This window comes from Mugil cephalus, chromosome 16, assembly GCF_022458985.1.
Source record: "Mugil cephalus isolate CIBA_MC_2020 chromosome 16, CIBA_Mcephalus_1.1, whole genome shotgun sequence".
In the NCBI taxonomy this organism is placed as follows: domain Eukaryota; kingdom Metazoa; phylum Chordata; class Actinopteri; order Mugiliformes; family Mugilidae; genus Mugil; species Mugil cephalus.
In genome coordinates this window covers 21,095,443-21,119,813 of record NC_061785.1, presented here as the reverse complement: position 1 = coordinate 21,119,813, position 24,371 = coordinate 21,095,443, and the positions used below count along the sequence as shown (strand labels likewise).

Genomic DNA, 24,371 nt, shown 5'->3' with positions numbered 1-24,371 from the left:
TCCTTCTCCCCCCGTCGACTAACAAGAGCCGCGTTTAAGGAACAAGTGGAAGTGTGTCAATGCGTTTTCTAATTGCCGCGGTACAGTAGCGCCACCGGCCAACCCGTTTCAAACAGCTGACATGAAAAGAGCAGATTGTCGATGAGAAGAGCGCGAGGCATCATTAGGCGCTGGCGCTTTGATCAAGTGAATTTTCACTTAATTACGAACATTTACATTCACACCGTGGTCCGTGCTGTGGGTAGCGTAACTATGCGTTGCTCATTACTTCTGGAAAGTTAGCCGTACAGCTGCCAGGAACCTGCAGTACTGTACACAGTGTTCTGAGTCGGCCATTAAGTCTGACCAGCGATGACAGCTTAGAGCTACAGCAGGAGACGGTCTCGCTGATCAACAGAGTGGAACAACAGATTTCCCCGGCTCACTATCAGACATGTCCGCAGAACAAAGACAGCCATTTACATTAAAAAGGAAAACATGCCCTAAAGCGTCCTCTACCTGCCTCTTCTTTCATTTCAGATGCGTGAATGTGGACGTTTGAATAAAAATGATAAAAAAAAAAAAAAAAAGACGAAATTCCCTCGAGGATAGCATCAAGACCCAATTACACAATTCCTGGAGCTTGATGATAAATGGCAGAGTGTTACAGGAACAGTACTCGGGGTGAGCGCAACACAATGGTAAATTGTTAGCGCTTCAAAAGTTAATAAGATTTTTTTGATTTAGGATTAATGGATTACTGCCTGTCTGTCTTTAGATGATTTAAAATGCTGGTAATACGCTTCATGAAAGCGTTTGGATGTTCTATTTTGGACTCTTTGTTAGTTAGGTCCTGCATAAAAGGTAACCTTTCTGTCAACACAAAGAATGGTTACGGTGGGTGCTTTCACACCTGGTTAATTGTTCCAAAACCAGGAGCAGATATGGTTCAGAGACCGCGCTGAGCATCTCGAATAACCCGACACAAGTGACCTGTTTCCAGGGAGACTCTGACATCTCATTTTCGATTCAATTATTTCCTGAAATCCAGATTTCACACAAAATTATGAGGAAACTGGTAGGGTGCAGCGCTGGAGACGTTTCTCAATGTCTTTGAGGGATAGAGATTTAGATTTAGAGCTAGCCTCTAGTGGCTATTAGACTTAAACTTAGACTTAGACAGACTTTAATGATCCACAAGGGAAATTAATTGACCAAAGTAGCTTAGTTGATACAAAAAGATGAGTTCTTATACGGCTAGATCGAGTATGGCAGCAGAGCTGAATCATTCTGATGGAGGATGAGCTCCTCTGACTCTCTAGTGTTTGGTGTAGAGTAGAGGTGATCGAGGCTCCATTTTCAGCCCAGAAGTTACCACTTGTCCGACAAATGCACGAGCAGAAGAACAGAAAACAATTGGACACACAGAGTGTGCTTCAGCTGCCGTCAGCTCTGTCACAGTGAGGTAGTGAAGACATGGCATAGATGTATATCTGCATTTAAACTGAACTGTCTCAATATTATTTGTGCTCCTGGGACAGTATGCAGATCTCTCTAATTTGGGAAAGGGCTCTGGGCAAACATTCGTGTGTCACATTAATTCCGACAACCCCCACAAGAAAAAGAAATGTGTTGGCAAATTGTGAAGTGAAGCATGACTATACGAAGTAACTGAAATACTTGACGTTAATATACTTTTAATTTAAAACTGCTATTAAGTGCACGGTTAAAATGCTAATCTAATTTTCTGATTACTCTATAGTTATACAAATGCCACATGAATACATGCATGTCAGCAAGGAGCCCAGAAATACTGTACAGACATGCACAGCATGCATAAACTCAGATTTATGGATTTGTGAGGACTTTCCATTGACACAATGCATTCCCTAGCTCCTGTTCTAAGCGTAGCCATCTCAAAATATTCTTACCCTCACCTTGACAATAACCGTATTGCTTCAACCATCAAAAAGTTACCCTTTATGCTGGGTGCTCAACGTCAATATGGCCGTCAACAATAGTATTCCATGAAAAGTAAGCCCCCATAACTTAAGAGAAACAAGACCACACACACACACAGCTGTAAAGGGTCCCTGTCTCCCTAAATGAGGCACCTTAAGCCCCATAATTATCACACATCCACCAGAGCCGTTAATCAAATGCGCCGGCTGATTGTCTTGGAATCAAAGAGCCTGAACCTGCAGTCTCTGATGTATAAAGACAGACAGCTTTTTCTTGCCAACATGTAGCGTTTAAGAAGGATAATGACGAGCCAGAGTGCGACACCTAAATTTGGGAGGCCCTCCAACTCTACCGGCTGTGTCTTTTAATTACACCTGGACCAAAAAGATGTTAGGAGTGAATCTCAAAGAGTGGATCATGGAACAGTTGTTTGTTCTCTGGTAGTATCTGAAGAGGCTGACAGATACTCCTTTCATGTCTGCTCAGGCTTACTTTTACATTCCTGCATAACATGAGATGAACACGAGTCTGTGGTGAATTCCTCTTTGGCGTCTACGGCTGTATCAGACTGACTTCCCTACCTTCAGCTGCTCCAGGTCAGGCCTCTCCATGCTGACCACGGCGGCCAGCAGCTGGTCCTCCAGACCGTCTCTGGTCACCGTGAAGTTTATCAGTGTGCACTGGGCCTGAAGCTCCGGCTGGTAATGAGGACTGGCGAGCTTGGTGTGCAGGATGAGGCGGAAAGTGGGGTTGTACTCGCACTCCTTGTCTCCGATCTTTATGTACCTGTTTGGATAAATGAGGACCACACACTTTTAATCACTGAGTGTTAGTAAGTTAGACTTTGTGAAGACCAACAACAGTGGCCTTACCATTCACATAAATGCTGTGAACATCTGGCTATATCTGCTGTCTTAGAACAAATATGTCCCCCAAATATGACCAACACAGCCAGTGTTAGTGTGTTAGTCGACTTCTCAATCATTTCTGACAACCCCAAACCCATGGGTATTTAAATGATCTTCAAACTCTCATTACAGTAGTTTCCACCAGCAAAGCACTGTAGTCTGGAAGTCTACCAGGAAGAAATGAGGCATTTGTTTGGGACTATCTTCAGTGGACTGTTTCAGGGAAGCTTTAATTATTATTTTTTATCACCCTATACTATATGTTCAATAAACCCTGTGAGCTGTATCCTTAATGTAGTCTGAAATAAATTGTCTCTTTTATCAAAATTAGATTAAAAAAAAAAGGAAAAAGGAGGAGGCTCACTGTACATTGTGTATAGTGACTTTATTATGGCTTGGGGTGGTTTCTAATGTACACAACTTTCTGTAGATTTATGTGATAAATATACGTACAGTAGGTGAACACAAATGGTCTATTGATCCAGAACCAGCATCTAAAATGGATGCTGATAGTTTTGATAAGCAAAAGTGCTTCCAAGACTGATACCAGCAATAATGTATTTGATCAAAGCTGCCAGGATTTTTTTTTTAACTTTAAATTTCATATTAATGCAAAAAGGAAGAAAAGGACGTCCTCTGAAAAAGAAAACAGAATCAGCTCATGAATAGAACCTCATCAGCATCAGCTGGGACGCTACCAAAGCATCCCAGGTTATTTCAGATACTGTGTTTCCTTCATCATGTCAGATATTCACAATGAAAAAGTCTGATGAAAAGTCCAATGTTGGTCACATATCTTTTGTCCTTAAAAGTGTTTGTGTTGAAAAGTAATGAACGTGTTAATGCACATAAAAAGAGTGAAAGCAATTGGAAAAGACTGTTCACCCTCCAAGCTGGGTCCTGGAATACATCTTCTTAATAAGCTGAGAAAATTATTTATTTTTTATTTAAATCAAAATTGTTTTATTGGAGAAGATATCTACAAGATTCTGAATCTGTGCCAGCAATATCTGCCAGCTGCCTATAAATGAAGCAAGAAGCAAGATGTCTCTAATTAAAAGCCTTACCTGCCCTTCTTGATGGTTTCTCTGCCCAGCAGAGGTCCAAGAACCGGATCCAATGTTTCCTCCAAGTTCTCAATCAGAACCACATCACCTTCTGCCAGCGCTCTCTCTATGGCATCCAGGTACCTTACAGGGCAAAACAGCACACATCCATTTATACAACTCCCATCTATGAGATGTCCAAAAGAGACGTGACTACTTACCCTCGCTGTCCAATGCGGATGACGCGCAGGTTTTCACCATATTTGTTTTTGATCCACTTGACGCCCTGCAGCTGGGGATCCACCATAAGGGGCCAACGCTGGCAGGAAGTAAGAATGGTGGCGTTCTCAGTCGACATCCTGTCAGCTGGAAGACCCTCGTTCTGCCACGCTGCGATGTCGGCGTCGTCGGTCAGCATGGTCAAAGGGTCGAGGTCAGCGGTCACCGGGATAGGAACCTTACGCATGGTATCAGTGGTTATTAATGACAAATTAATCTTTTTAACCTTTCTCTTTCTTAGGCGTTTCTTCAAATTTTATTTAATGAGCAAGTGTATGTTACTAAACTTAATAACTTTCCTCTCACTCTTGATAATCCCAACAGTATCTAAAGCCTGGGGAAGAAAATATTAGCTGATCAGTCACAGGGTGTAGCATTGGACAGGAGCCCATACCGAGGAGGACTATTTAATCTCTCTATCTATATTTAGCACTAAGATGGAAAAAATGTTTTCCTGCATCATGGCTCCTGCCAACAACTCTTGTAACTGTGGTATAACTGTAATCAGAAAGAGAAAATCTCTAACAGGCCGTTCTAGTTGGCTAACTTTGCTTCCAGAGAGCAAACACTGAGGCTAAAATAAATAGTAATTATTCTGTATGTAACATTAAGGTCATCACTGGCATTGGAAACCAAAAGTCAACCATTTTGGAGAACTTACCAAAGCAGACCAACTAAACTACTACTAAAACCTCTCTAAAACATTTCACTTTAGTAGCATCAGCCTTGGTCCAGGTAATGTTGCTGTGTTTAATCTGCATTTGCTCTTACCCACTAACCTACAGTCCAGTTCTCACACCTCCACAGTTCATTTAGAAGTCTTATCATTCATTTTATGCATTATCACGGAGTCTGAGAAAGAGGGCAACTAACAAACCACCCACCTCCAGCTGACTGAGATAAGGCCTCCAGGTGTCGTCCATAAGCTGGAGCCGGTAGCGTTTGGTGAAGTATCCCAGGTAGGAGATGAAGGCGGTAATGAGGAGGACATCCCCACACAGAGTCCTCTGCTGTTTCTTGAAGTTTTCCACAGCCTCTGCCCAGCGAACATTCTCTGATGCTAGGCCTCCCACCTAAACACAGGACAGTTGTTTTTTTTTACAGCACCCATTGGTGCACTGAAAAATCAAACCTAAACGAATCTACGGCTGCCATAGTCAATGAACACTGGGAAATATACAAAGCAACAATGACTTGCTTCTTTCAAGTCTTCTTTTTATTAGGTTTTCATATATTTTACAACCTCTCCACTCGTGTACTAACACCTCTACTCTTTACTGCAGCAATGATCCAATTTCCCTCCAGGGATCAATAAAGTTCACCTTAATATCTTATCTCTCCTAAACTTGAGAGGCCGTGCACTTTGATACAGACTATAAGTTCTCAGCACACATCACAGACACACTGTGCACTTCTGCAAGTTGACTGCATTTGCATTGATATTTTGGACTGACTAGCAAATGAGTGCAACCTCTGTTCATTTTGTTGCCCCTGTCAGGCTTTTTGAAAGCGTCCTCTGAATAATTCAGATTATCGTACTAACACTGTCAACACTCATCTTTTTGTTTCGCTGCTGTCAGCACCAGATTTACACAGCGGTGGATGATGGCGGGATTTACGGATATACGCGTGCATGGGTGGAAATGTATGCATTGTGCACCCGAAAGAGACAGCCAGACTAACAGGAAGAAAGAAAAATAGTTGAAAGTACAGCATGCGCTTATAAATACAAATTTGCGCTAGCCTGACCAATTTTCTTCCCCGCACATTTTTTTTTGTGGCGGGATGTTGGTCTGGAGTAACTCCACTGGGAAATTATTATACTCTGCCAGGCCAATTAAATTGTTTGGATGGGCTTTATGTGGTGATGGACAGAAGAGTAACAGAGATGTCGTCATATATGTCATCTGAACAACATGGAGTTTAAATTGTTTACAATAAAATGGCTGTGTTTGGTGTAGGATAAATTTTACAAAGTACCCCATTACAAGTATGTCCTGCAATAAAAATGCTGCTTAAGACTGGCAGTCTCCAAGATCTCAGTTTGCTCTTGGTCGCCCACTATGGCAGTAAGTGGCAATAGCAGGCGTGCTCATGGACATCTGAATGCTGTCGAACATATCAGTAACAAGGCTTATGATTTTTGTGTAAAGCGGCCATGAGAGGTGTAAAAAAATAAAATAAAAAATAAGTACAGTGTATAATACAACACTTCTTTGTAACTAGTGGAGGTAGAGCAGAGCACGGGGTTAACTGAATGAAAATCCGAGTTGGTCAACGATATGGAACCTTTTGTATGCGTTTTATATGTATGTTATACATTTATTTTTATATATGTGGTGATACTTTGTCACAGAATATTGCTTAGCCCCCCAAAAGTGAGTCTTTAAGAACAAGACTACAACAACACTGCAAGAACAAGGTTCGAACTAAATGAAGATGAGAACTGTGATTGAATGTGTTAACCTATTCATCACAGAATAAAAACTACACGGTAACATGGAAGATGGATGAACTGACAAATGAACCAATTACTGTTTTAATGCGATGTCTTATTCCATGACCTGCATGCATCCGTGCAATCACAAAACCCCACTCTGCTGTACGAAATGCTCAGAAGTTAATTTGGCTGCTTGACCCGGTGCACTGCTGTTAACATGAAGCCTCTTGCCCTCAGTAACACTCCAATTCTGTCATTAATTTATTCTGACACTATCTGAGCTTTATGGGCTGCCATCCACTGAGATTTTGGCAAGAAGAAATCTGGTAAATAAAGGCGGCAGCATGTTGATTGACATCTACAAACAGGTAAACTAAATGCTTAAAGTACTGTGGACGTAACCTTAATTACAAGTTACAGCACTTGATGTCTGGTATTACTTTGTTTCTATAAAATGGAATGATCTCTAATGCTGGGTGAGCACAAATGACAGGGATAGCAACAGACAGAGAGATAAACTGCTATTAGTTGGGTTTAAAGAGAGCCAGTCTATTGTGTGACAGAGGGACATAGTTTACACTGATACTAGCATTTCATTAATATTAGAGTAATAGCCCTATCAGAATAAAAATCCCACATGTAGCTACCTCCATAATCAGATTCTTGATCTGAAGGAATATTCAATCATCCTTTCAATGAATACATTATGCTTATGTTTGCCCCACCTGGGGTAAAGATGAAGTGACAGGACAGGTTTCCAGGAGGGACAGAAACATAGAGGTAGCAAAAGAAGGAGCTGTTTAAACAAACCCTTGAAAAGACGAATTAATCTGTGGACAACGCAAGATTAAGGTGAGACACTTCAGGCAAAAACTATTTTTCACCCACTTATGAATTTTGAGATATTTTGCTATTTTGCTTCATTAACGTGTCTTCTATGAAACTAGTTTTAAAAAAGCAGGCAAAACACACATTTAAGTATCCATTGGTATATGAGGTACCGTTGTGAAGGCTGTCGGGTCCAAATATGGTCATATCCTGTGTATTCGCAACCAAGCGTGATATGTTCTGTAGCATTTGAGTAGATATGATTTTGGTACATAGTGGTTTCCAATAAAAATATACGTGATTTTGGAATGTAAAACTTTAAAGGCCGTTCTCTCAAAATGAGTTCTTCTGTATACTCTGAGCCAGAAATCTCCACTTCAGTAGCACTTACACATACCAAGCTTTACAGATTTATTCCTAACTACATTCTGCAGGTATTTACAGAGGGGATTTTTCATATATCATTTAGAGCCTGATTTATAAAACATTTTACTCCTAAAAACATAGCAAAAAATCCATTTTTTTGGACTGTAGACAGTATTTTGTGATTTATGAAGTGATACCAAAAAATCCCTTTGTAAATACCCTGGAATCTAATATGATAACAAAATGAAACAAGAATGTTGAACCTCACTTTGGCCATTTCTGTTCTGGAAATGTACACAAATAAGCTCATATGTAACTCCTCATTTTCATATTTGAATATAAATTCACAAATATACATAGTGTATTTATATAAGTAATCAGCTGGAGAAGTTTCATGGTGTAGTCTATTGGTAAAAATTTTACCCCACACACCAGATGTGTCTCGCCTTAAAGACTGGGTCCTAGAGTCATCTTGATCATCTTTTTCTGTATACTTCTATAATTCTTCTATATTTCCAGTATATATGACAAGCCACTGCCAGTCATAACCTCTTTGTGCACGTCACAATAATTTGAAATTTGATTGATTTTTTTCAGGAAATGCTAAATCCTATTTAGTGTCCATGTAAACCAGGGCTGGGCAATTAATTTCTACAGGGGGCCGCATGAAAAATCTGAACTTTGTTGGAGGCCGAACCAAACGATAACTTGAACGTTATTCTGCTCAATGTTAATTTTCTCCAATTGTAAAAAGCAGTAAATTATATATGTTGATAAGCTGCTACTGGTAATCAGAAACATAAGAATATTCTGTAAATAGAGTTTTGGTGTAGGTTGAAGAGGAAAATGAAACACAATCGATCTGTAGTTTTGGATATAACGCATTGGAATGTTGGAAACTTTGTCCTCTTTGGAAAACTTCAGTGGATCATATAGCTACATGAATTATTTTCTGTATCTCAATAAAGCTCAATAAATGTTTAACCCTTTAAGACCTGAATGTTCGTCTGCCCACAAAGAGAAGCTTGCTGTATTTGAATTACCGTAATCCCCGATGGATAATATTCAAGTTGCGCTTTCTAGAAAAAAACTCTGCCATTACGGTAATGATGACGCACCGCTGCTGTGGCTGCAGGTTGAAGAGCAACGATCGCGGAGCCTCAGTAAGAGAGACTTGTTTGGAGGAATTTGTTGGTAAAAACAAAGTTACTTCGGAAGACCTGGAAGACCTTCGTGACATCTCAAGGGTATACCTTGAGATGTCACGAAGGTCTTCCAGGCAAAAGCACAACTAACCAGTGTTCACTCACAATGAATACTGTCAATAGCGCAAACCACTGTGACTTACGGTAATTCAAAATAGACCGCTTTGACGGATGCCAGCGATCCGTTCAGGCTTTTGAGGGTTAATAGATGGCAAGAAGCTGTTTCAATCTTACTTTTTTGTTGTTGACGAACTAACAGTGCCATGACATAAATAACACATTATGGCTCAAAATGAAAGCAACACAGTCGTATTGCATGCACAGTTCATCTGTGCTCATGACTGACGCACCGCGGGCCTGACGGGAATGCCCAAAGGGCCGTATGCGGCCCGCGGGCCGTAAAATGCCCAGGTCTGATGTAAACAGTTAATTTGGAAGCATAGCAACCGTATGACAGTTAAACAGAGTCTTTTCCATTAACCTTCTCCACAGACAAGAATGAACCCTGGTCACTGTGCTCCAGAAACACAGATGACGACAGATGCAGTAGCTTCAAATTGTTTGGAAAAACGTTTGAAAGCATGATGAAACTAGACAAAATGCTGATCACAACTAACCTAAAACGTTCATTTCCATTGAGTAATAAAGTGAATATATATTTTTTGGTCTGATTACTCAGAGTAATTGATGCAATATTGTTAACAATGTTGCATTTAACCTTGTTTTTGCAATCCACACAAAGTTCAAGCTCAACACTACACGCTTGCAAACTCTTTTGTGATGGGTAATAGCAGGGAAAATTTCAGGAAATAATGGAATTGAAATTGGAGCATCAGCAGTGAGTGTGGGCCTATGTTCCTGTTCTGCAATACCCTCTTAAAATAATGGCCCAAGTCCTTTTTTCAGGTTTTTCAGACAACACAATAAACTGAAACAAATACTGAATATATTATATTTATTATTAATCATTATGTCAAAAAAATGAGTTCGGCCATTATTTTAGGAAGGTGACGATATATAAGATAAGATAAGTGCACTTTGGATGCCAGACACCTAAGGACAGAGTGGTAGGAGACGACCAGACACTCTAGTCGGATGCAAACTGTCAGGTGTTCACTCTTCCGGAAACACATCTGGTAAACTTCTTGGTTATATAATTACAACTAAAATAGCAGCCTGTCTGGTAAAAGGTAGACCGGTGGTGTCTGGCTACTGTGCACTGCTGTGAACCCGACAGGTCCAGACGGTTTTGGAACAACAACCTAGATGTGAAAGCATCCTTAAACTACTAAAAATGATAAACATTTAACTAAAACCAGGATTTTAAGGCACCTGATGCACTCCAATAAGCAATACTGCCACGTCTAAATTTATCATGTGGTGAACTGGACATTTTCCAGTGGCAACCAGTCCGTACCCTCTCCTGTCAATTCATAATGGCACTCAAACTACATTAACCGGGGCTTGTCTGTCTGTTCCAGCACCGTGCAGCACTCATTTGTTCCAGCATAATGTCACGCACTAACTCAGAACTCTACCATCTCGTGTAAATGGGAAAAACAGAAGACGTCAGTGAAGTTGACCCGGCTTCAAAAGGCCAGAACAAAGTAAAATTAAGAGTCATTTTTTTATCCAAATACTAAAACTAATCTGCTGCAAAATGAAGCAGTTTACATCCCTACTAAAGGAGAATAAAAGAGACATTCACACTGAGATAACTGTGTTTGTACACATCTGTATCTATTAGAGGGAAAGAGCCCGTCAGACAAACAGGAGACAAAGTGTGTTTGTGTGTTGCAGTGGCAGGGTGACGGTCTGCGTGACCCTGCTGTTGACCTCCTCACCAGGCGGTTGGCCAGGGAAATTGTCCGTGCGGTTGATTCTGCTTCCTGTTGGCACTTGAGCTTGTCTGCAGTGGCTTTCTCAAACTTGGCTGTCAGCTTGGCCAGGTTCTCATTAAGGTGCTGATAGGACGCGCGCGCACACACACACACACAAACGCAGAAGGAGAAGAAAAATTGGCACTTGTTAAAATTCAGCGTGGTCATAAGGATTCCTCAAAGACAGAGAGCAAAAACTGCAAAAAAGTGTCTCTGTGAAAGAAACTTGAGCGTGTGAGAATAGTTGGGCAAAACTTATCATTCGGTCCGCTATGGATTTATTTGGCATATGGAAGCAATTAGCACAAGGACAAACAGGATTAATCGGTGGAGGGGCACACAGGTTCAGTAGATTAGTTTGAGGATTGCTAATTCCCCTTGGCTCTAAAACCCACTCTCAGCTCAAGCGATCTGACTGGGGGCTGAAAAATGACAACGAGAAGTCATGCTGGATCTTATTAACAGTCGTCGGTTTTGATGTGAGCAGCTGCCGCGGCACCCCGAGCCTCGCACTCTGCTGGGGCTCAGGCACTCTGATGTGCTGAGTGTCAAACGCCACGGAGAAACAATTATTTACAGCTGCTTTTATCAATAGGGTTTTTAGGTTGATGGATTTGGCTTTAGATTAATGAACAGCAAAAGCCTTTAACAGCACTTACACCAGCTTTGTATTGATGAAATTCTGGTGGTATATCATCATTGGATGAGCTCATGTGTCAACTGTCACTCAAACATTGATAAAATAATTCATATCCTGAATTTTTGCTTCAGCTTATAGCCTCTGGATGTTTCAATTCTTATTATACTGCCTATTGTCTGGGTGTGATAGAATCGTTGATCCATACTGATGTCTCACATATTTTTTATAGCTAGGGTTCTGGCATTCACGAGTCATTGTTCCACCTTCAGTCTCTTTTGCAAAAACTTAAGTTTTAAGACACCGTGTGTGTATGCGTTTTGCCTTCATGCCTTCAAATAACCCTAAGTCCTTTCTTTAATAAAATGGAAACATAGTTTTAAAGAATATACCCTCTGGACATTTCATATTGAAATTGTCTCGTTTTGAAGAAGATACTCGTCATTCAGCAAATAAACTTTCATTTCCTACATTCTCAATCCTTTGCAGTGGCTTACATTGATTTTGCTCTTGATGGTGGCGAGCTTGTCTTGTGCAGCAGCCAGCTCTGCGTTGGCCTTGCTGAGAGCTTGGCGCTTGGGCTCCACCTCGCAGTAAACCTCATAGAACTTGACGATGTTCAAAACCCAGGAGCACAGACCCGCCGCCGCATTCGACTTGGAGGCAACCAGATCTGGCTGGAACTCTGGGTCCTGCAGAGGAAAAAAAAAACAAACCGTATGAGATCAGAGACTGGCAGGAGCCCATGTACCAAACCATGTAACAACCTATACAAGCAGAAGACGCTTCTACATAATTTAAGTGATATGGAACGACTTACACCTTTGAACTTTAGTCTGGAAATCAGGCTTGGGTTTAAGAGGTCAGTGTGGTACTATAACAAATGGTCAACATTGTGTTAATATCAGAATGGTCTCCCAACCTTCTACAAAATTCCATAAAAATAAATTAAAAAAGAAAAAACTAAGAAAAAACTAAGAAAAAACAGCCCGGTAGCTAAACCAAGGGAACAAGGCTAATTTAAGCTAGCTAGTACGATAGGCTACTTCATCCATTCTACCTGTTTTCTGTAGTAAACATAAAAATAGTTTTTCCATATCACTACAGGGGTTGTAATGAGTAACTACTGTGTATGAAATCATTACCAGGAAACATTTTTTTTATTTTTTTTTTAAAAAAGAAACCAAAACAAACCATTAAGCTAAAGTCTGACTAGCTTAATGGAAGTGAGTTGCACCGCCCACTGTTTCATCCCGTAACACTGAATGCCACTGTTTGCAGGGTTATATCTAATATATAATCTATTTAAATGTGTGTAGACAATATAGACAATCATTTATTAGTAGTTAACCAGTTCGTGTTTACACTTCCGCAGCACAATTCTTTCAAACTAGCCTGTGTATCTACATGTAGGCTACTGGTTAGTTACTATTACACATTAGAAATTGTTAGCCTAATAGCATTAGTGCCTAAGTCATTATTTGACTTACTGTTATAATAACAATAAAAATACCAACGCGCTTGCTAAAAATTGTGTTTTTTCTTGTCTTCCAAAAATATTGAAATATGACTCAGGCAAGTATGCTAACGAAATACAGGATACTATGTATGTATGCTTTAGCAGTGGTACCAGTTCAGAACATACAATGAGTGAGTAATGCTATTTGAGACTGTGACATCTATCGGAGAGCTTGTATGCATTTGATGGCAACATTTTATTATTATTATTATTATGAAATGGTTTATTAATAAATTCAATTTGACGTGTTTTTGAAAAATCTATGTCTTGTATAGAACAAAGAAAAGTCAAACTCAAATCAACAGTTCCACAAACATGAAACTGTGTGGTGCACATGGTGAACTTCGACAGAATTTAGCCTTAATCTGCTGCGCTGACGTACCTACTATCTGCTCCACTGAACTTCATAATCGGCGCGGCTGTTAAATTTGTAACGCTTAATTTACTGGCTGATTTTCAATGGTTGTCATTTGGACACTTTGCAGCCATAATGTGCCACTGTCATTGTAATCACGCCCCTGCTAAACGTATGACTTATTAGTTGAACTTGCCGAACAGCAGACATCGCACACTGTGCGCCTTCAGTGCTGACTTCAATGAGGAAGGGCTAATTGAAACGCTCACCTGCAGGTAAGGCTGAATGGCCTTCAGGCAAGCCTCTGGGATATTTTCCTTGTTGAAATTTATCAGAGAGTCCAGGAAGGCATCCACTTTGGCCATCATCACTTTTGCAGCCTTCCAACTGCGATCTTTTGGGACTTTGCCACCGGGTGCTGTGAGGACCATGACTGCAGCTGTGACGTTGGTCACCGCTGCCACTGGGGAGCCAAACGACTTCAGCTCCGTCAAGTTATTCTAAGGCAGGGAAGACAGAGAGAATAATGGAGGAAAAATGAAAGAGCGCTGATTTAATTGAGTTTGAACAACTGCACATCTCTGTGGTCTTCTGGGGGAAAAAGGGAGAAACTGGAAAGGATTAGAATAAAGAAGTAGAACCTGTGCTGACTTTGAGAAGACAACAGAGAATTCTCATTAGTGCATCTTTAGAGAGCTCTAAGCAGTGATTGAACTGTCGGTTCTGCTTGTGCGAACAGAGAGCACCTTTTAAGCTCCGAGGGTGTATTCGAAAATCCCCCAGGCTGTTCATAAACCTACAAGGGATGCAAGGATGAGGTAAAATCATAGAGAAGACATTACTTTAGCAAAATACCCTAAAACCCGTGATTCAATGCAGTTCAAAGCCTGTGTGGACAAAACTTTTTCCCACTGAAGTGGGAAAAGCCAAATCAAACAAAGGAAAGAGAACACATGTACCCCTTCAAAGAAGAATAAAAGATAGAAAATGTTATGAAGCAAATCAATAAGACGCAGCAAGGATAAGGGAGTAACTGACCTTATTGAGCGTGTTAAGGGCGTCCTGAGCCGCTAGGAGAGCTGGTTCGGCCTTGGCTAAGTCCTCTTCACAGTCTCTCTGTTTGCCGCTGACCACCACAGCGATGGCCGCCACCTTTTGTTCTTCCTCATCAGCAACAGCCTTCTCCTTGGACACCTTCTCAGTTTCTATCCCGACCACCTGGGGATAACACGCGGGATTTATTTCTGGGTTAGTGGCACAAGTTCAGTCAGTGGCTTCGGAAACACAGCATGGATACAAAAACAACCTTCTACACAAACAAACAAACAAACAAAAAAACAAAAAAGTTCAAATGGTTCTAAACAAATCCTCAGACATTAGCGTATGCTAATGTTTTCACCTGTGACAGGTCTCCCATGGATCCATAACAGAAGAAGAAAACAATAACAAGTTTAAGCCCAGGTGTCTCTGAACTCCTCACACTCCACTGCACAGTTTGTAAACATAACAGAAGTCTATTTGTGGACGATCCAGACTGATGGACACTGTTTCTGGATGGACAATAATTTTTTTTAGCTGCACAAGAGGCCTCCACTGTATGGGGAGAACTGGAGAGATATGGACTAGACGGCATTCATGGGAGGAAGTCGTGGGAGAAAATACCATAAATATAACATATATATATAAATATGTGTGTGTATTCTTGCCTGGATCAGCTTGTCTGCATCCTCGTTCTTCTGCTTGAGTTCCACTTCTTGAGCAGCCAGCTTGGCCTTGAGGTCATCCACCTATCAGAGGATGAGACGGTGGAGGCCAGGAGGTCAGGAGAAAGAGACAGACTGATACTACTGCCAAGACACGGATGAACGAATGGTAGAATGGTAGACACTTCAACCAGAGACCGTCTCTGTAAAGTATATGTAGGCTTGGTATGGAATATACTGACTGATTATTATTATTATTCTAAGGATTTCCATTTTAATTGATTTCAATGTGATTTCATTCATTAAACTGCCCAACAGTAAATGAAGTAAATAGCTCCAGCTCAGCTTTGTACAACATGAACACACTGCACGCACACACACACTGCAGCATCGATAATAAACCAATTTTTAAATTGTTCTTCAGATATATAGCAGATTATATATTTTGAAAATCTGCAGTGTTTACATCAGCCCATTTGCCTTTGCTGTCTCCTACACTCCACCGCAAATTACTGCCATCAATTGTCCATTAGTGTGGGTGCACTTAGTGCAGTTTGGTCGATCACGTTTGGCAGCTTTAGTTGTTTTACCTTCGACTTCCTTTTCTCGTTTTATGACTTAAACATCAGCAGGACCGTGCTCTGCGCATGCCGTTCATTAACTGGTTTAAAACGCTCGTATTTGCTTTTGTCTCAAGAATTTGGAAGCGATAAGGAGATCAGTCCAGCTTTGGTATTATCTTAAGTTAAGATTGCAAGCATAAGGAAACACACAAAAACACAGTTTCTCATGTTCCATCTATACACAAACACAAGTATAGAAGCTTTGGCTCTTTGTCAGGAAACTACTGTAGGTTCTAGTAATTGTCCATATTGATCCAGTCAAATATATTCTACTGTCATTTGTCCTCCTCACACACACATGATGCTAAACAAAAGTTTGAGCCACTTTAGGTTCCTCCATCAGGGAGGCGTCTGTTCAGTCCTGAATTCATTCAATCCTAAAATACAATCTTCAGCAACAAAGGGAACAATGAGTCCTGCGACAGATGGTACGGCACCAAAGAGCCCTGATCTCAGCATCATAGAGTCAGTCTGGGATTGTATGAAAAGACCAAAGTCACTTAGACACACTAAACCCACACAAGAACTGTGGCAAGTTTTCAAAGACGCATCAAACAACCTGCTGAGGAGAACTGGTGGCGTCTTGCAGACAAAAGGTTTATATCCCGACATTTATATTTACTGCATTACCTAAGAGAATTTAAGCCTACACTGTGGTATCAGAGGTTACTAATGGTTACTGGTGTCAACCAGCTCAACAGCTCACCAGGTCAAGTTATAAAAGACAAAAGTAGCAATGGGAAGAGGTTCTGTCCAAATAAAGTGAGAAATCTACAAACAAATATGTTGAAGTTCTTACAGCTATTATGCATCCAGATTAGAAACAGTTTGCAACTTTATCTTGGTCCGTTCCATGTATTTGTATTTGTTTAAGTCACTACCAGACCCAGCAAGCAAAGCTTTTAGCATATGTCCAAGCATGATGGCACCAAATCTGGCAACCAGAAAAATCAGCTCACTGCTATTGTTCAGCAAGACACATATTTGTGAACAGATTGAGTTAAAACATTGTAACCACCAGAGCCTAATATGTAGCCGGTTCTTTGTGTGCTGCTTAGACACTGACTCTACAAGATGGTGATGTGTGGATTTTAGCAGCAGACGATTTATGTAACTATTGAGTTGCTGATTAGACTTGCTCCAGTTCCTTCCCCTACACCAGGGGTCTTCAACGTTTTTCATGCCAAAGACCCCAAACTGATGGAGAGATTAATTAGGGACCCCCTGCCTACTATATGTGTTCTATATTAAACTCGACCTAGTGGAAATACACATTATTATCATTTTGCATTCATTGTTAAGCTATTCAAATAATACACAGGCTCAAATAATCTTTTTTTTTTTTTTTTTAAACATAAACATACTTGCCATACACATACCTATATATATAGTTGCACTGTTATCTTCTCTTCTACTAATATCGCAGCATGCATCTGGAATTTTACCTCGGGACTGAATAGGCTCTCGACCAACTGCAGGGAACCTGACAGAGCCACCGTGTAATATGTGGCCTTGTAATTGGCCCAGCAACTATAGGGGCGGGTCCTACGGTGTACAGGAGGCTTAGATTGACAGGTCTCTGCTAGTGTGGCAGCTCCTGTATCACTGAATGTTGTTTAAGTGTTGACTGAAAGGTAACGTCTTCTGCCTTATCCCTTTTCTAAAATATGTTGGATTCATGTTAATGTGTATTTAAATAAATAAAGAAAGAAAATGTCAACCAAAATCAATCGGCCACAGATTTTGTGACCCCCCTGCAGTACCTCCTTGGACCCCTAGGGGTGGCAGACCCCTGTTGAAGACCTACGCCCTACACCATTTAGCCAGTTCATGGTTTGTCACTCCATGGATGATGGTCAAGCAACAATCTCAAGGGTTAAAAAAGCCAAAAAAAACAACAAAAAACAAAACAAAGTGGAAGTGACAAAAACTTTAGTTCCACAAAATGCCACTTGCCAAAGTTAGTAATCATAGTCCTCCATGTTAAAATATCCAATTTAAAGTATAAATACACTGCAAATGTTTAGATTAACAAGTTGCCTGCCTCGGAAACTACAACTTATTTTAGACTTAACTGAGACTACGACATATTGATGTAGATAGACATTTATGTTATATGAATCTAAATGTGATGGTGACGTCACAGAGGGACTCGCCACTAACAGTTGTTGATAGAACAACTTGGCACTAACACATATGGCTCAGCTGGTTGGGGCATTTCAGAACTTTAGACAGAGCCATGCTAGCAGTTGTTTCTCGTATTTATGCTAAGCTAACAACAACGCACCGTCATAAAGCCTGATAATAACCTATGTAGGATGGAGGGAAGAAAAGAACACACTAATATGAGGGGACTAGTCAGAGCATAGGGGTGGGCTGGTGAAAAGAATCTATTTCTGTCTCATTAAATGGTATAAGTAGCAATCAGCGTGTATACCATGGACAGTAATGAATCTATTGCTCCCGTCTAATTGAATCTCACGCGGTTTTGAAGGAGCGATCATTTGTTTTTGTTGTTTATATCGTTGTTGGATCTCATTGGTAATACAATCACTGATCAAGCTCAATGGCAGTTTAATAGAAACCTAAACGACTCCTCAATTCTTCACAGCAATAAATAGGATTCCGTGGCTTGAGAAAGTCTAACAAAAAGCCTCACAAAAGGGTAGAACCCTTTGCGGATAACATTTCGTGTCCTGCAGGATTGTGCCACGGGCCGTGAATGTGACCTTTAATGCACTACTAGAAAAAATAAAAACTTAGCCTGTCCGAGCAGATAACGGTGCAGAAAAAGCAGAATGGCATGCATATCTGGAGAAAACATGTAAGCTTTAGGATCAAGAGCTGCTGTCAGCATACACACAAACCACCACACACACACAACCACACACCAGACACAAATGCATAGACCAAGGGCGGTCGTAAAGATAAATTAAAGCTGTTACAAACTTCTCATAACTCCCCAACAAATAGGGCTCTGCATTACTGTCCGACTCCATCAAAACCTTGCACTGGGGAAATAAAAACAGACTGTTTTTCATGCTTGTCTTTCAGCTAATTAACAAACAGGAAATCAGGCCGGAGGGAAGACGGCTCTTTCGGGTTGCGACGATTCCATGCAAGAGATTCGGTCGAACATTAGACGAGCACCAAGTGAGCCATCAACATGATGAATAGGCAGGGGGGAAGACAGGAGGGGGAGGAGGAGTGGGAGAGAGGAGAACAGGGACAAACTAATTGGTAGGAGACATGTGTGATATTCAATACATCTGAGCTGCTTCTGTGTTTGTCTACTGCAGATGGAAATCCAAGCTGGAAAAAAACTAAGTCTCTCTGTTCCTGGCTGTCTATATAAAACAACCCACTCTCATTCCCTGATGTTGGAAATGTAAATCAGAACAACTGTTTCTAAAGGCAGAATCAAATTTGATACCAACGCAAGAGACTATAGCCATTCATCCACATGTTTGATGGCTCACAGACTCAAAGCACACACTTACATTCAAGTTTAAAGTCTGGGATTTCAATGATTGTCTTGGATTTGTGTGCCGACTACAGCCTGGGTTTAGTCTACACAATACATCTCTGAGAGAGCAGTGACTGTGTCAGATTGATTATCGCCATAAATTCTTGCCAAGACTTGGCTGAGAGACATAACAGACTACAAGCTGGGGCCCAACCAATCACCGGCCCTATTTAAACCTGGTATTTATATAACCTTCTTTTAGCAGTATGAATGAAATGCATCCTTGGTCAGAACTGATGAGTTCCCTACTTAGCTGATGTCTTAATAGGAATTTCACCTCGGTCATTATGTGCTATTATTTCACATCATGTCTGGAGGAGATTAAGGTATTGATGGAGCACAACTTCTTCTGACGCAACAGCTCCAAAACTGAAGCAAACACCACTCACCAGACCCAGTCATCATCACCTTCTCTGGCTCTAATATCCCTCTCTCATCAGCAGTCACAAATCTTGGTGGAAATATGGACCCACAACCACATCGACCACCTCTGCAAGACCTCCTTCTATCAAATCCACAACATGTCCAAACTCCGCCCCTTTCTCTCCCTCTCAGATGCAGAAAAGCTGGTCCATGACTTTATCTCCTCCAGACTGGACTACTGGAACGCACTTCTGGTCAGGATCCCTACCAAGAGACTGCAGAGGCTCCAATACATCCAAAACTCTGCAGACAGTATCCTGATAAGAGTGTGCAAACATGAGCACATTATCCTCACTGGCTTCCTGTTTCCACCAAGACTGAGTATAGGGTTTCCCTCCTCACACACCAATGCATCCATGGACAACCCCCCCCGGCCTCAAAGATCTCAGGGCCAGACTCAGGACCTTGGGAGATGGGGCCTACTGTGCTGCTGTCCAACACTTGTAGGATGCCTTCCCTCACACTTTGAGGGCACCACAATCCACTGACTCTTTAAAAAAAAAAAAAAAAAAAGTTTTTAGCAAAACTTTTGGTTCCCCCTCTTTGGTGTTTTAAACAATTTTTAACAAAACTGCTTAAGTTGTTTATATTTTCCTTTCCACCCAGGCTGAGTTGATTTTCTCCGCTCTAACCCGAACCCCTTTGAGATCTTTTGATGAAAAGCGCTACAGGTAAAAAACATTTATTATTATTATTACATCTTGCTTTGAAAGTGTGAACGTTAAGATGCTTGAAATGATCCTGAAGCAGACAACAGTGATCTCTATTCACCGCTTGAGTTTTTAACATATTTTTTTGTCGTTGTAGCGGTTAGCAAAATGAACTGATAAATAAATCTATACACGACTAAACTGTGTGGTGGTGTAGCAGTTATCACCTGCTGTCTGGCTCTGGCCTTTCTCCCTGTGCCTGGGGGCTCCGACCTCCCCTACGGTCTAAAAACATGCTCAGCTGTGATTTTAAAATGTTGCTGGAGTGATTGTGAGTCTGAATGGTGGTTTGTCTCTTTGTCTTAGAGCTGTGACAGACTGGAGACCTGTCCAGGGCGTACCCTGCCTCTCGTCCAATGACACCTGGGATAGGCTCCGGCCACCTGCCACCATAATAGATAATGAATGGATGGATGAATATATTTAGAATTATTGAATATAATTAGGCTGCGTGTACATCCACGGGTCGCTAGCCGTCTGATTAGCTGTCACCTGCACACCTCAGCTTCACTCACTGTCCACCTTTCTGACCGTTTCTGAAATGGCTGCGAGCTCGGTGGAGTCGGGCTGGTGACATCTGGAGCTGCCACACCGAGCGTCAAAACAAGCCGCTCTTCAGGACACCCATGGGTGATGTTACAGGAGGCTCTACAGTCCTCAGCTGGTAGAGACAGTCTGAATGAGATTCTGTTGGGGATTTCAATTATAAAATAGTTTCACCAACTGCTCACTCAAAGGGGAATTTCTCACTGCAATATTGTAAGTTCTTCTAAGTGAAGCATCCTGAGCTGATGCCAGCTGGGCAGACAGCTACCAAGTTGTCACTCAAAGTCTGCATGCCATTAATTATGCATCACTTTAACAATATACTACTAATGTTTCTACTGCTGTTTCTACCACCAAACACACACACACACACACGCACACACCACTACTCCAAACTAAAGCAGGATAAGGCAGGACACCTCCACAAAGCTGAAGAGGAAAAAATCATGGAACTAATGTGCTCTCTGGGGACCAGGTGAGTCATACCCCAGTCCCCCCCCCCCCCAACAATTAACACACTCAGGCACACACATTCCTTGTCCTTGTTTATCATGACCACAGAAGCCCCCAGTGAGCCATGGTTTCTCTTGCACATAATGTTAAATAACAGTACTTAGAATAGCGCAGCCATCAGTGTGGATGCACTAACAAACACAGGGTGCATTAATGGTGGCTCTGCTGTAAAGGGTATTCTCTCTAATTAGAAGGCTCCTCAATTACCATACAACCCCTATGCATATCTATACAGTATGTGTGTGAGTGTTAGTGTGTGTGTGTGTGTGTGCTGGCGTTTTCCTGCAGCATACAGGAGATGGGAAACAAAAACACAGGATGCTTGGTGGCTTTCAACACTGACGTCACTTTTGTGTAAAGGGTGTTTATGCATGTGCGATTTTGTGAGGGTGGAAATGTGTGGGCCAATTTATGCAAAGCATAGTCGATGCATGGTATGTCAGAGGGAAATTGTGCGTCTTTGTGCATATGTGTGTGTGTGTGTGTGGCTGTGCCTACACTTACACGGTGTAGTAGGCTCACTAAAATTAGTGCTGCTTCACACACACACACACACACACACACACACTTTGTGCTGCATTATTCATATAGCAGTCCTGTAGAGATGGTAAACATTTGAACAAATGGTCCAGGTGCAGGGATTAAAGATGGAAACATTAAACGACGCAAAGAACACTCCCACGTAATAAACGAACATAAAAAAATCCGCCGAACGGTTTCGTGCTTGACGTTCAGCTTTGTTATGGTAACTGGCTGTGTATGACATTCACAAGGAAGGACAGAGTAGCAAGCAGCTAGCTTGGTGCAGTCAAACTCAATTGTTGTCAGAAAACGAGTGGTGTTATGGGGCAAAAGCTGAGATAAAACACTTCTGCATGGGAGTGACTAGTCTTACGAGCAGTCCGAGCTATTCAACACAGCCCCAGTTGGCTGGGAACCAACCAACCAGAACCTTCATGCTGTGAGGCATCAGCGCTCGGATGAAGTGTATGACTCTCCATTTATGTCCATCACACACATAAATGCTGCTCAACGATTTGATTAGTCCAGCAGATCTTAACAGGGGGATAATCAACACTCAACAGAGCTACTTCAATGTTGTGGGTGGGGGAATGTCGTCCTGCCTTACATCATTCTACCAGTATAACTGCTACCAATTAGATTATTACTCCTATTACACTTAATTACCACTTTTTCTGCTATTACTACTACAGCCTTTCTTGCTAACCCTGTTACTAAATAACAGTAAACGATCATATAGTATGATAGAACTACCATTACTTCTACCACTGCTAACTTATCAGTTGTGTCAACTTCATCGCATTACTTGCCAGAGGAAAACTGTGTAGTGGCACACTGCAGTGGTGTGTACAGACTAGAGCTTGATCATTATTGTTCCTCTCCTACTCCTTCCTGCTTCCTTCTAGGTAATTTGCTAACTATAGTTCCATGGTGTATTTTTTTTTTCCAATTAAAAGAGAAACTCGCCAAGCTTACAGGCATGCTCCAGTCAATGAGCATTTCTTTAAAACATGGACCATTTGTATTTTAATATATTCCTCTTCTGCAGACCAGTTTACTGCACTAGTGCTCCTCTTCCATTGTAGACTTGCTTGGAGGCTTGCTATTGGTTAATAGCATGAATTTGCATGTCAACGTTTCTCTATGCGGAAGAATAACAAAGATTAATTTGACCTCCTGGACCTGATCTACCTGAACTATGACTGCAACTATTATCCATAATACTGTATTTCTACAGAACTAAACCCGGCACTGCTTTTACTCAATAGATACTGCTATTTCTAGTCAAATATAAAGTAAGGGAAATTAATTGCCATAACAAAAGAGGGATGGACCTGAATAAAAAGAATGTTTAATGCCAGAGAAATGTTTAAAAGATAAAAGAGACAAATATCATTATACAAAACTCAGAAAAAAGATTAAAGGCATTAAAGGGAATGGCAAAATTGCAACGTAGAGCAAACCAGTCGGGACAGAGATTATTTACTAAAGATTCTGCAGCCTGAATACTAAATGGAAAAATAGTGGTGCAGCACAAAAAAAAAATGTCCTAACCCTGCAAATCTCAGAGGCGTTCTGAGCAGCAGAGAGCTGCCTGATGAAAGCTGGTGCCTGGTCATGTAGATCTTGTACGTAATATGTAATTAAATACATTTTGACATGCTTTGTCAAAGAAGCTCAAGAGTGCAAAGAAGCTAGGGTGATGTGGGAGCATCTGGTCTTTGTCAGTATGCTGGCTGAGTGGTTCCGCACATACTGAAGCTGAGCTACAGCTCGAGTATAAGGGCGAGGAATCAAAAGAGAATGTAGGAGTTTGTACTCCTGATGCTGCATGCACAGAAATCTAACAACAAATAGTATGATGTGAACACTTTATTTCAAGACATTTTCATTCTCAGCCTCTGTCCTTGCCACTGTTTTTCATTCTAGCCATCGGATGACAATTTACCGCAGTGCTGTCAGGTGAAGGGCATTCATTATCTGGTAAGACTAGCAACTGACATCCCCCACAAACAGAGGTAGAACCACTACAGGATTAAAAGAAAGTTTGAATTTTACAGCTTTGGATTTACTCTCGTAAATGTTGTCATTGTGACTTTGGGTCAGCTTAAATTTACAATCTCTGTCTCCATTGTAGAAATTGGGACAATGTGGGCAGGTGGCACAATGCCACAGAATTAGATGCAGTTAGAAAAAGAAAGAAAGTTAATCCAGATGGTTAGCAACCTTGTTTACTTTCAGCTAAACTCAGAGAAACTATTCACACCATTTACACTCTATGGGAAATTAAAAAGTGCATGAGAAACAGTGCACAGTTGCACAGGTGTGGTTCTCTAATCTCTACAACTTGTCAGGAAGTTGGAAAAACACTGCAGTTTTCCATTACTGAGAAGAAAAACTG

The 24,371-nt window shown here is 41.2% G+C and overlaps 1 protein-coding gene across 1 annotated transcript in view; it reads right to left on the bottom strand.

Moving 5' to 3' along the window:
- dnah9 (dynein, axonemal, heavy chain 9) overlaps positions 1 to 24,371 on the bottom strand; it is a 153,996-nt gene that overhangs the window by 37,821 nt on the left and 91,804 nt on the right. The window contains exons 58-66 of the mRNA XM_047610044.1: positions 15,111 to 15,191; positions 14,443 to 14,622; positions 13,674 to 13,904; positions 12,028 to 12,222; positions 10,858 to 10,977; positions 5,059 to 5,247; positions 4,117 to 4,352; positions 3,917 to 4,039; positions 2,523 to 2,727 (exon numbers count right to left, since the gene is read on the bottom strand). Coding sequence (XP_047466000.1) covers positions 2,523 to 2,727; positions 3,917 to 4,039; positions 4,117 to 4,352; positions 5,059 to 5,247; positions 10,858 to 10,977; positions 12,028 to 12,222; positions 13,674 to 13,904; positions 14,443 to 14,622; positions 15,111 to 15,191 — 1,560 coding nt within the window. The remainder of the gene's footprint in view (positions 1 to 2,522; positions 2,728 to 3,916; positions 4,040 to 4,116; positions 4,353 to 5,058; positions 5,248 to 10,857; positions 10,978 to 12,027; positions 12,223 to 13,673; positions 13,905 to 14,442; positions 14,623 to 15,110; positions 15,192 to 24,371) is intronic.